Here is a 12,150-nt window from a genome sequence, read left to right on the forward strand (position 1 = left end):
AAATTCCCAAATTTCTCCCCAAATTCCCAAAATCTCCCCCAAAATCCCAAAAATCTCCCCCAAAATTCCCAAAATTTCCCCCAAATTCCCAAAATTTCCCCCAAAATCCCAAAATTTCCCCCAAAATTCCCAAATTTCCCCCCATATTCCCAAGATTTCCTCCCAAAATCCCAAAATTTCCCCCAAAATCCCAAATTTCTCCCCAAATTCCCAAAATCTCCCCCAAAATCCCAAATTTCCCCCCCAAATCCCAAAATTTTCCCCCAAAATCCCAAAAATCTCCCCCAAAATTCCCAATTTTCCCCCAAAATCCCAAAATTTCCCCCAAAATTCCCAAATTTCCCCCCCATTCCCCCCAAATCTCCCCAATCCCGGATCCCGCTGCCAGCTCTGTACCGCGAGTTCCGGGCGCTGCGGCGGCTCCGGGGCCCCTCGGGGACGGCGCCGAATCCCGAACCCCAAACGGCCCCGGAGCAGGAGCAGGTGAGAGTGGGATTTGGGATTGGGAATTTGGGGATTTTGGGGGATTTTTGGGGTTTTTTAAAGGATTTTTGGGAATTTTGGGGGGATTTTTTGGGAAGTTTTGGATTTGGGGCTGGCATTTTTTGAGATTTTGGGCTGGGATTTTTGGGGGCTTGGGGCTGAGGATTTTTGGGGGGATTTTTTGGGGGTTTGGGGGATTTTTGGGGAGATTTTTTTGGGATTTAGGATGGAGAATTTGGGGGATTTTGGGGGATTTTTGGAATTTCAGGTCAGGAATTTTTGGGATTTGGGGATTTCATGGGGTTTTGGGGCTGAGATTTTTTGGGATTTGGGGCATTTCTTGGGATTTTTGGGATTTGGGGCTGGGATATGTTGGGATTTTGTATTGGGGAATTTGGGGGGATTTTTGGGGATTTTGGGCTAGAATTGAGCAGATTTGGGGGAATTTTGGGATTTTGGGCTGGAATTGAGCATCTTTGGGGGATTTTTTGGGATTTTGGGCTGGAATTGAGCAGATTTGGGGGAATTTTGGGATTTTGGGCTGGAATTGAGCATCTTTGGGGGATTTTTTGGGATTTTGGGCTGGAATTGAGCAGATCTGGGGGATTTTTTGGGATTTTGGTGTCGTTGCAGGTGGAGGATTCGGGATTTTGGGGTTCCCACCTGAACCGGGCGCCGAAAATTCCCGGGAAAAGCCGGAGCGGGAAACCCCGGCCGGGAATTTCGGAGTTTTATGGGATGAAGCTCAAAGCCAAACTGGGAACAACTGGGAAGGTCTGGAATGGGGGAAAATGGAAAAAAAGGATTTTCCAGGGGGAGTTTGGGGCATTTTTCAGCCCAAAATTTGGGATCCCCAAAATTGGAAAGCTCAAAAATCAGAGACTTCAAAAATTGGAGAATCCCAAAATTTGGAACCTCCAAAAATTTGGGAACCAAAAATCAGAGACCCCAAAAGTTGGAGAATCCTAAAAATTGGGAGCCCGGAAAATTTGAGACCTCAAGATCAGAGACCCCAAAATTCAGAGAATTCCAAAATTTGGGATCCCAAAATTCAGAGAATCCCAAAATTAAACAACCCCAAAATTGGAGATCCCAAAATTTGGGATCTGAAAAATGAAAGACCCCAAAAGTTGGAGAATCCCAAATTCAGAGAATCCCAAAATTTGGGACCACCCAAAATTAAGGATTCCAAAAATTGGAGACCCCAAAAGTTGGAGAATCCCAAAAATTGGGACCCCTGAAAATTTGAGACCCCAAAAATCAGAGACCCCAAAATTGGAGAATCCCAAAAGTCAGACAACCCAAAATTTGGGGATCCCAAAATTCAGAACCCCCAAAAGTTGGAGACACCAAAAACCAGAGACCCCAAATGTTGGAGAATCACAAAATTTGGGACCCTAAAATTGATGAATCCCAAAATTCAGAGAATCCCAAAATTAAACAACCCCAAAATTGGAGATCCCAAAATTTGGGATCCAAAAAATCGAAGACCCCGAAAGTTGGAGAATCCCAAATTCAGAGAATCCCAAAATTTGGGACCACCCAAAATTAAGGATTCAAAAAATTGGAGAACCCAAAAATCAGAGACCACAAAATTTGGGGATCCCAAAATTCGGAACCCCCAGAAATTGGAGACCCCAAAAGTTGGGACCCCTGAAAATTTGAGGTCCCAAAATTTGGGATCCCAAAATTCAGGATCCCCCAAAATTAAAGACTCTGAAAGTCTGAGACCCTAAAAATTGGAGAATCCCAAAATTTGGGATCCCCCAAAATTTGGAGACCCCAAAAGTTGAAACCCCTGAAAATTTGAGACCCTGAAAATCAAAGACTTCAAAATTTGGGACCCCCAAAAATTGGAGACCTCAAACTCAGAAACCCTAAAAATTAGAGAATCCCAAAATTTGGGAGAGCCCAAAAATTTGAGACCCCAAAAGCTGAAGAATCCCAAAAGTTGGGACCCCCAAAAGTTGGAACCACCAAAAATCCGAGACCCCAAAAGTTGGAGAATCCCAAAATTTTGGACGCCTGAAATTTTGTGACCCCAAAACTTTGGGATCCTCCAAATTTAGGAGACCCCAAAAATTGGAGAACCCAAAAATCAGAGACCCCAAAAGTTGGGACCCCTGAAAATTTGAGACCCTGAAAATCAAAGACCCCAAAATTTGGGACCCCCAAAAATTGGAGACCCCAAAATGCCAGCTGGATTTGGGATTTGCAATTCCAGAGGAGAAAAAATTTGGGAATTTTTTTTTTTTTCTCTCCAGGAGCCCCCTCTGACCCCTCGGAGGATCCCAAATCCCAGCAGAACCCCAAAATTTGGAGAACCCCAAAATTTGGGATCCCCCAAAATTTGAGACCCCAAAAAGCTGAAGAATCCCAGAAGTTGGAACCCCCAAAAATCAGAGCCCCTAAAAGTTGGAGAATCCCAAAATTTGGGATCCCAAAATTCGTGACTCCCAAAATTCAGAGAATTCCAAAACTAAACACCCCTAAAATTGGAAATCCCAGATTTTGAGACCCCAAAATTTGGGACCCCCAAAATTAAGGGCATCAAAACCAGAAGACCCCAAAATCCCAGGGATTTGCAATTCCAGAGGAGAAAAAATTTGGGAATTTTTTTTTTTCTCTCCAGGAGCCCCCTCTGACCCCTTGGAGGATCCCAAATCCCCACAGAAACCCAAAAGTTGGAGAACCCCAAAATTTGGGATCCCCCAAAATTTGGGATGCCCCAAAAGCTGAAGAATCCCAAAAGTTGGAACCCCCAAAAATCAGAGCCCCCAAAAGTTGGAGAATCCCAAAATTTGGGATCCCAAAATTGGTGACTCCCAAAATTCAGAGAATTCCAAAACTAAACACCCCTAAAATTGGAAATCCCAGATTTTGAGACCCCAAAATTTGGGACCCCCAAAATTAAGGGCATCAAAACCAGAAGACCCCAAAATCCCAGTTGGATTTGGGATTTGCAATTCCAGAGGAGAAAAAATTGGGGATTTTTTTTTTTCTCTCCAGGAGCCCCCTCTGACCCCTCGGAGGATCCCAAATCCCCACAGAAACCCAAAAGTTGGAGAACCCCAAAATTTGGGATCCCCCAAAATTTGATACCCCAAAAGCTAAAGAATCCCAAAATTTGGAACTGTCAAAAGTTGGAACCACCAAAAATCAGAGACCCAAAAAGTTGGAGAATCCCAAAATTTTGGACGCCTGAAATTTTGTGACCCCAAAAATTTGGGATCCTCCAAAATTAAGGACCCCAAAAATTGGAGAACCCAAAAATCAGAGACCCCAAAAGTTGAAGAATCCCAAAATTTGGAACCCCTGAAAATTTGAGACACCAAAAATCAGAGACCCCAAAAGTTGGAGAATCCCAAAAATTGGAGAATCCCAAAATTCAGGATCCCCCAAAATTTGGAGACACCAAAAATTGGAGACCCCAAAAGTTGGACCCCCTGAAAATTTGAGACCCTGAAAATCAAAGACCCCAAAATTTGGGACCCCCAAAAATTGGAGACCCCAAAATGCCAGCTGGATTTGGGATTTGCAATTCCAGAGGAGAAAAAATTTGGGATTTTTTTTTTTCTCTCCAGGAGCCCCCTCTGATCCCTCGGAGGATCCCAAATCCCCACAGAACCCCAAAAGTTGGAGAACCCCAAAATTTGGGATCCCCAAAATTTGAGACCCCAAAAAGATGAAGAATCCCAAAAGTTGGAACCCCTGAAAATTTGAGACACCAAAAATCAGAGACCCCAAAAGTTGAAGAATCCCAAAAATTCAGAGAATCCCAAAATTAGGGACCCCTAAATTGGTGAATTCCAAAATTCAGAGACCCCAAAAATTGGAGATCCCAAAAATTGGAGACCCTGCAAAATTAAGGACCCCAAAAATTGGAGAACCCAAAAATCAGAGACCCCAAAAATTGGAGAATCCCAAAATTTGGGACCCCTGAAAATTTGAGACACCAAAAATCAGAGACCCTAAAAACTGGAGAATCCCAAAATTCAGGATCCCCCAAAATTAAAGACCCTAAAAGTTTGAGACCCTAAAAATTGGAGAATCCCAAAATTTAGGAAACCCCAAAATTAAAGACCCCAAAACTTGGAGACCCCAAACTCCCAGTTGGATTTGGGATTTGCAATTCCAGAGGAGAAAAAATTGGGGATTTTTTTTTTTTCTCTCCAGGAGCCCCCTCTGACCCCTCGGAGGATCCCAAATCCCCACAGAAACCCAAAAGTTGGAGAACCCCAAAATTTGGGATCCCCCAAAATTTGATACCCCAAAAGCTAAAGAATCCCAAAATTTGGAACTGTCAAAAGTTGGAACCACCAAAAATCAGAGACCCAAAAAGTTGGAGAATCCCAAAATTTTGGACGCCTGAAATTTTGTGACCCCAAAAATTTGGGATCCTCCAAAATTAAGGACCCCAAAAATTGGAGAACCCAAAAATCAAAGACCCCAAAAATTGGAGAATCCCAAAATTTGGGACCCCTGAAAATTTGAGACACCAAAAATCAGAGACCCCAAAAGTTGGAGAATCCCAAAAATTGGAGAATCCCAAAATTCAGGATCCCCCAAAATTTGGAGACACCAAAAATTGGAGACCCCAAAAGTTGGACCCCCTGAAAATTTGAGACCCTGAAAATCAAAGACCCCAAAATTTGGGACCCCCAAAAATTGGAGACCCCAAAATCCCAGCTGGATTTGGGATTTGCAATTCCAGAGGAGAAAAAATTTGGGATTTTTTTTTTTTCTCTCCAGGAGCCCCCTCTGACCCCTCGGAGGATCCCAAATCCCCACAGAAACCCAAAAGTTGGAGAACCCCAAAATTTGGGATCCCCCAAAATTTGAGACCCCAAAAAGATGAAGAATCCCAAAAGTTGGAACCCCTGAAAATTTGAGACACCAAAAATCAGAGACCCCAAAAGTTGAAGAATCCCAAAAATTCAGAGAATCCCAAAATTAGGGACCCCTAAATTGGTGAATTCCAAAATTCAGAGACCCCAAAAATTGGAGATCCCAAAAATTGGAGACCCTGCAAAATTAAGGACCCCAAAAATTGGAGAACCCAAAAATCAGAGACCCCAAAAATTGGAGAATCCCAAAATTTGGGACCCCTGAAAATTTGAGACACCAAAAATCAGAGACCCTAAAAACTGGAGAATCCCAAAATTCAGGATCCCCCAAAATTAAAGACCCTAAAAGTTTGAGACCCTAAAAATTGGAGAATCCCAAAATTTAGGAAACCCCAAAATTAAAGACCCCAAAACTTGGAGACCCCAAAATCCCAGTTGGATTTGGGATTTGCAATTCCAGAGGAGAAAAAATTGGGGATTTTTTTTTTTCTCTCCAGGAGCCCCCTCTGACCCCTCGGAGGATCCCAAATCCCCACAGAAACCCAAAAGTTGGAGAACCCCAAAATTTGGGATCCCCCAAAATTTGAGACCCCAAAAAGATGAAGAATCCTAAAAGTTGGAACCCCTGAAAATTTGAGACACCAAAAATCAGAGACCCCAAAAGTTGAAGAATCCCAAAAATTCAGAGAATCCCAAAATTAGGGACCCCAAAATTGGTGACTCCCAAAATTCAGAGAATTCCAAAACTAAACACCCCTAAAAATGGAAATCCCAGATTTTGAGACCCCAAAATTTGGAGGATCCCAAAATTTGGGACCCCCAAAATTAAGGGCACCAAAACCAGAAGACCCCAAAATCCCAGGGATTTGCAATTCCAGAGGAGAAAAAATTGGGGATTTTTTTTTTTCTCTCCAGGAGCTCCCTCTGACCCCTCGGAGGATCCCAAATCCCAGCAGAACCCCACAAGTTGGAGAATCCCAAAATTTGGGATCTCCCAAAATTTGATACCCCAAAAGCTAAAGAATCCCAAAATTTGGAACTGTCAAAAGTTGGAACCACCAAAAATCAGAGACCCAAAAAGTTGGAGAATCCCAAAATTTTGGACGCCTGAAATTTTGTGACCCCAAAAATTTGGGATCCTCCAAAATTAAGGACCCCAAAAATTGGAGAACCCAAAAATCAAAGACCCCAAAAATTGGAGAATCCCAAAATTTGGGACCCCTGAAAATTTGAGACACCAAAAATCAGAGACCCCAAAAGTTGGAGAATCCCAAAAATTGGAGAATCCCAAAATTCAGGATCCCCAAAATTTGGAGACACCAAAAATTGGAGACCCCAAAAGTTGGACCCCCTGAAAATTTGAGACCCTGAAAATCAAAGACCCCAAAATTTGGGACCCCCAAAAATTGGAGACCCCAAAATCCCAGCTGGATTTGGGATTTGCAATTCCAGAGGAGAAAAAATTTGGGAATTTTTTTTTTTCTCTCCAGGAAGCCCCCTCTGACCCCTCGCAGGATCCCAAATTCCCACAGAAACCCAAAAGTTGGAGAACCCCAAAATTTGGGATCCCCCAAAATTTGGGATGCCCCAAAAGCTGAAGAATCCCAAAAGTTGGAACCCCCAAAAATCAGAGCCCCCAAAAGTTGGAGAATCCCAAAATTTGGGATCCCAAAATTGGTGACTCCCAAAATTCAGAGAATTCCAAAACTAAACACCCCTAAAATTGGAAATCCCAGATTTTGAGACCCCAAAATTTGGAGGATCCCAAAATTTGGGACCCCCAAAATTAAGGGCACCAAAACCAGAAGACCCCAAAATCCCAGGGATTTGCAATTCCAGAGGAGAAAAAATTGGGGATTTTTTTTTTTCTCTCCAGGAGCCCCCTCTGACCCCTCGGAGGATCCCAAATCCCAGCAGAACCCCACAAGTTGGAGAATCCCAAAATTTGGGATCTCCCAAAATTTGATACCCCAAAAGCTAAAGAATCCCAAAATTTGGAACTGTCAAAAGTTGGAACCACCAAAAATCAGAGACCCAAAAAGTTGGAGAATCCCAAAATTTTGGACGCCTGAAATTTTGTGACCCCAAAAATTTGGGATCCTCCAAAATTAAGGACCCCAAAAATTGGAGAACCCAAAAATCAAAGACCCCAAAAATTGGAGAATCCCAAAATTTGGGACCCCTGAAAATTTGAGACACCAAAAATCAGAGACCCCAAAAGTTGGAGAATCCCAAAAATTGGAGAATCCCAAAATTCAGGATCCCCAAAATTTGGAGACACCAAAAATTGGAGACCCCAAAAGTTGGACCCCCTGAAAATTTGAGACCCTGAAAATCAAAGACCCCAAAATTTGGGACCCCCAAAAATTGGAGACCCCAAAATCCCAGCTGGATTTGGGATTTGCAATTCCAGAGGAGAAAAAATTTGGGATTTTTTTTTTTCTCTCCAGGAGCCCCCTCTGACCCCTCGGAGGATCCCAAATCCCCACAGAAACCCAAAAGTTGGAGAACCCCAAAATTTGGGATCCCCAAAATTTGAGACCCCAAAAAGATGAAGAATCCCAAAAGTTGGAACCCCTGAAAATTTGAGACACCAAAAATCAGAGACCCCAAAAGTTGAAGAATCCCAAAAATTCAGAGAATCCCAAAATTAGGGACCCCTAAATTGGTGAATTCCAAAATTCAGAGACCCCAAAAATTGGAGATCCCAAAAATTGGAGACCCTGCAAAATTAAGGACCCCAAAAATTGGAGAACCCAAAAATCAGAGACCCCAAAAATTGGAGAATCCCAAAATTTGGGACCCCTGAAAATTTGAGACACCAAAAATCAGAGACCCTAAAAACTGGAGAATCCCAAAATTCAGGATCCCCCAAAATTAAAGACCCTAAAAGTTTGAGACCCTAAAAATTGGAGAATCCCAAAATTTAGGAAACCCCAAAATTAAAGACCCCAAAACTTGGAGACCCCAAAATCCCAGTTGGATTTGGGATTTGCAATTCCAGAGGAGAAAAAATTGGGGATTTTTTTTTTTTTTTCTCTCCAGGAGCCCCCTCTGACCCCTCGGAGGATCCCAAATCCCCACAGAAACCCAAAAGTTGGAGAACCCCAAAATTTGGGATCCCCAAAATTTGAGACCCCAAAAAGATGAAGAATCCTAAAAGTTGGAACCCCTGAAAATTTGAGACACCAAAAATCAGAGACCCCAAAAGTTGAAGAATCCCAAAAATTCAGAGAATCCCAAAATTAGGGACCCCAAAATTGGTGACTCCCAAAATTCAGAGAATTCCAAAACTAAACACCCCTAAAAATGGAAATCCCAGATTTTGAGACCCCAAAATTTGGAGGATCCCAAAATTTGGGACCCCCAAAATTAAGGGCATCAATACCAGAAGACCCCAAAATCCCAGGGATTTGCAATTCCAGAGGAGAAAAAATTTGGGATTTTTTTTTTCTCTCCAGGAGCCCCCTCTGACCCCACGGAGGATCCCAAATCCCCACAGAACCCCAAAAATCCTCCAACCCCAAAATCCCTCGAATCCCCCGATCCCCCAATCCCAGCAAACCCCGGAGCTCGGAGCCGAAGCTTCGCCCGCGGAGCCGCCGGAAAAAAAACCCCAAAACTCCCCGGAATCCCCGGAGCTCCTCCCGCCCCCCAATCCCAAATTTCCCGCTGATCCCGAGCGCTTCCGGCGCCTCCGGCGGAGCCTGGCCCGCACCTTGAGCTCGCTGGACCCCGGCTGGATCCGGCGCTGCCAGGAAAATCCGGCGGCAATCGGCGCCCGATCCCGCGGGGATTCCGGCGACGCCGGCAGGAAACGGCGCCGGGACGACGCCGCCGCCGCTCCGGCCAAGCTCCGCAGGATCCCCGGAAAAAAACGCGACGGGAACGAGGAGGAGGAGGAGGAATCGCAAAGAGGAGCTGGGAAAGCGCCGGAGCCGGGCGGGGAAATCCCGCAGGACGAGGAAGAGCAGGAGGAAAAACCCAAAGCCTCGCGCAGAGCGCGGTGAGTCCCACTTTTCCCACCTTTTTTCAGCCTTTTCCCGCCTTTTTTTGGCCTTTTCCCACCTTTTTTCGGCCTTCTCCCGCCTTTTTTCAGCTTTTCCCAACTTTTCATTGTTTTTCCCGCCTTTTTTTCCACTTTTCCCGCCTTTTTTTTGTCTTTTCCCGCCTTTTTCCTGCTTTTCCGCCTTTTTTTGGTCTTTTCCCGCCTTTTTCCTGCTTTTCCCGCCTTTTTTCAGTCTTTTTCCGCCTTTTTCCTGCTTTTCCCACCTTTTTCCCCGCTTTTCCCGCCTTTTTTCAGGCTTTTCCCGCCCTTTTTTCGCCTTTTCCCGCCTTTTTTTTCCACTTTTCCTGCGTTTTTCCTGCCTTTTTTTCAGGTTTTCCCACCTTTTTTCTGTCTTTTCCCACCATTTTTCTGCCTTTTCCCGCCTTTTTCCCCGCTTTTCCCGCCTTTTTTCCTGCTTTTCCCGCCTTTTTTCGGCCTTTCCCAACTTTTTTCGGTCTTTTCCCGCCTTTTTCCCACTTTCCCGCATTTTTTTTTTCCACTTTTCCTGCCTTTTTGCTGCTTTTCCTGCCTTTTTTTTCAGGTGTTCCCACCTTTTTCCCACTTTCCTGCCTTTTTTCTGCCTTTTCCCTTTTTTTTTTCCAGCTTTTCCCGCCTTTTTTTTTCCGCTTTTCCCGCCTTTTTCCCACTTTTCCCGCCTTTTTTTTCCACTTTTCCCGCCTTTTTTCCGCTTTTCCCGCCTTTTTCCTCTTTTTCACACTTTCTTTTTTTTCCACTTTTCCCGCCTTTTTTCCACTTTTCCCGCCTTTTTCCTGCTTTTCCCACCTTTTTTTCAGGTTTTCCCACCTTTTTTCTGTCTTTTCCCACCATTTTTCTGCCTTTTCCCGCCTTTTTCCCCGCTTTTCCTGCCTTTTTCCTGCTTTTCCCGCCTTTTTTCGGCCTTTTCCCAACTTTTTTCGGTCTTTTCCCGCCTTTTTCCCACTTTCCCGCATTTTTTTTTCCACTTTTCCTGCCTTTTTGCTGCTTTTTCCTGCCTTTTTTTTCAGGTGTTCCCACCTTTTTCCCACTTTCCTGCCTTTTTTCTGCCTTTTCCCTTTTTTTTCCTGCTTTTCCTGCCTTTTTTTCAGGTTTTCCTGCCTTTTTTTCTGCTTTTCCCGCCTTTTTTTCCACTTTTCCTGCCTTTTTTCCACTTTTCCCACCTTTTTCCTGCTTTTCCCACCTTTTTTTTCAGGTTTTCCCACCTTTTTTCTGTCTTTTCCCACCATTTTTCTGCCTTTTCCCGCCTTTTTTTTCCACCTTTCCTGCCTTTTTCCTGCTTTTCCCGCCTTTTTTCGGCCTTTTCCCAACTTTTTTCGGTTTTTTCCTGCCTTTTTCCCACCTTCCCGCATTTTTTTTCTACTTTTCCTGCCTTTTTCCAGCTTTTCCCGCTTTTTTTTTTCCACTTTCCCTGCCTTTTTTACAGGTTTTCCTGCTTTTTTTCAGCCTTTTCCTGCTGTGTTTCCGGCTTTTCCCGCCTTTTTTCTGCCTTTTCCCACCATTTTTCTGCCTTTTCCCACCTTTTTCCCCACTTTTCCCGCCTTTTTTTCAGCCTTTTCCCACCTTTTTCCTGCTTTTTCCCACCCTTTTTCTGCCTTTTCCCACCTTTTTCCTGCTTTTCCCGCCTTTTTTTTCCACTTTTCCCGCCTTTTTTCAGGTTTTCCCGCCTTTTTCCTGCTTTTCCTGCCCTTTTTTTTCCACTTTTCCCGCCTTTTTTCCTGCTTTTCCCGCCTTTTTTTGGTCTTTTCCCGCCTTTTTCCTGCTTTTCCCGCCTTTTTTCAGTCTTTTTCCGCCTTTTTCCTGCTTTTCCCACCTTTTTCCCCGCTTTTCCCGCCTTTTTTCAGGCTTTTCCCGCCCTTTTTTCGCCTTTTCCCGCCTTTTTTTTCCACTTTTCCTGCCTTTTTCCCGCCTTTTTTTCAGGTTTTCCCGCCATTTTTCTGCCTTTTCCCGCCTTTTTCCCACTTTTCCCGCCTTTTTTCCTGCTTTTCCCGCCTTTTTTTCAGGTTTTCCTGCCTTTTTTCTGCTTTTCCCACCTCTTTTCCCACTTTTCCCGCCTTTTTTTTCCACTTTTCCCGCCTTTTTTCCGCTTTTCCCGCCTTTTTCCTCTTTTTCACGCTTTCTTTTTTTCCACTTTTCCCGCCTTTTTTCCTGCTTTTCCCGCCTTTTTCCTGCTTTTCCCGCCTTTTTTTCAGGTTTTCCTGCCTTTTTTCTGCTTTTCCCACCTCTTTTCCCACTTTTCCCACCTTTTTTTTCCACTTTTCCCGCCTTTTTCCTCTTTTTCACGCTTTTTTTTTTCCACTTTTCCCGCCTTTTTTCCTGCTTTTCCCGCCTTTTTTCCTGCTTTTCCCGCCTTTTTTTCAGGTTTTTCCACCTTTTTTCTGTCTTTTCCCACCATTTTTCTACCTTTTCCTGCCTTTTTTTTCCACTTTTCCTGCCTTTTTTCAGCTTTTCCCACCTTTTTTTCTACTTTTCCCGCCTTTTTTCAGGTTTTCCCACCTTTGTTCAGACTTTTCCAGCTTTTTCCTGCTTTTCCCACCTTTTTTCCCACTTTTCCCGCCTTTTTTTCAGGTTTTCCCACCTTTTTTCTGCCTTTTTCCGCCTTTTTCCCCACTTTTCCCACCGTTTTTTGGCCTTCTCCCGCCTTTTTTCCAGCTTTTCCCACATTTTTTCAGGTTTTCCCGCCTTTTTTTTTCCACTTTTCCTGCCTTTTTCCCACTTTCCTGCCTTTTTTTCTGCATTTTCCCACATTTTTCCTGCTTTTCCCGCCTTTTTTTTCCC

The 12,150-nt window shown here is 44.0% G+C and overlaps 1 protein-coding gene across 1 annotated transcript; it reads left to right on the forward strand.

Annotated features, from left to right (window-relative positions):
• Positions 1 to 368: 368 nt before the first annotated feature.
• LOC128783407 (ATP-dependent DNA helicase Q4-like) lies at positions 369 to 9,336 on the forward strand (the record flags this gene model as incomplete). Its single annotated transcript, XM_053934046.1, has 3 exons — positions 369 to 483; positions 1,117 to 1,257; positions 8,792 to 9,336. Coding segments are annotated over exons 2-3 (581 nt in total), but the record flags the coding sequence as incomplete, so codon positions are not given.
• Between the last annotated feature and the right edge of the window lie 2,814 nt (positions 9,337 to 12,150).

This window comes from Vidua chalybeata, unplaced genomic scaffold (genome assembly GCF_026979565.1).
Source record: "Vidua chalybeata isolate OUT-0048 unplaced genomic scaffold, bVidCha1 merged haplotype scaffold_334_ctg1, whole genome shotgun sequence".
Lineage (NCBI taxonomy): Eukaryota > Metazoa > Chordata > Aves > Passeriformes > Viduidae > Vidua > Vidua chalybeata.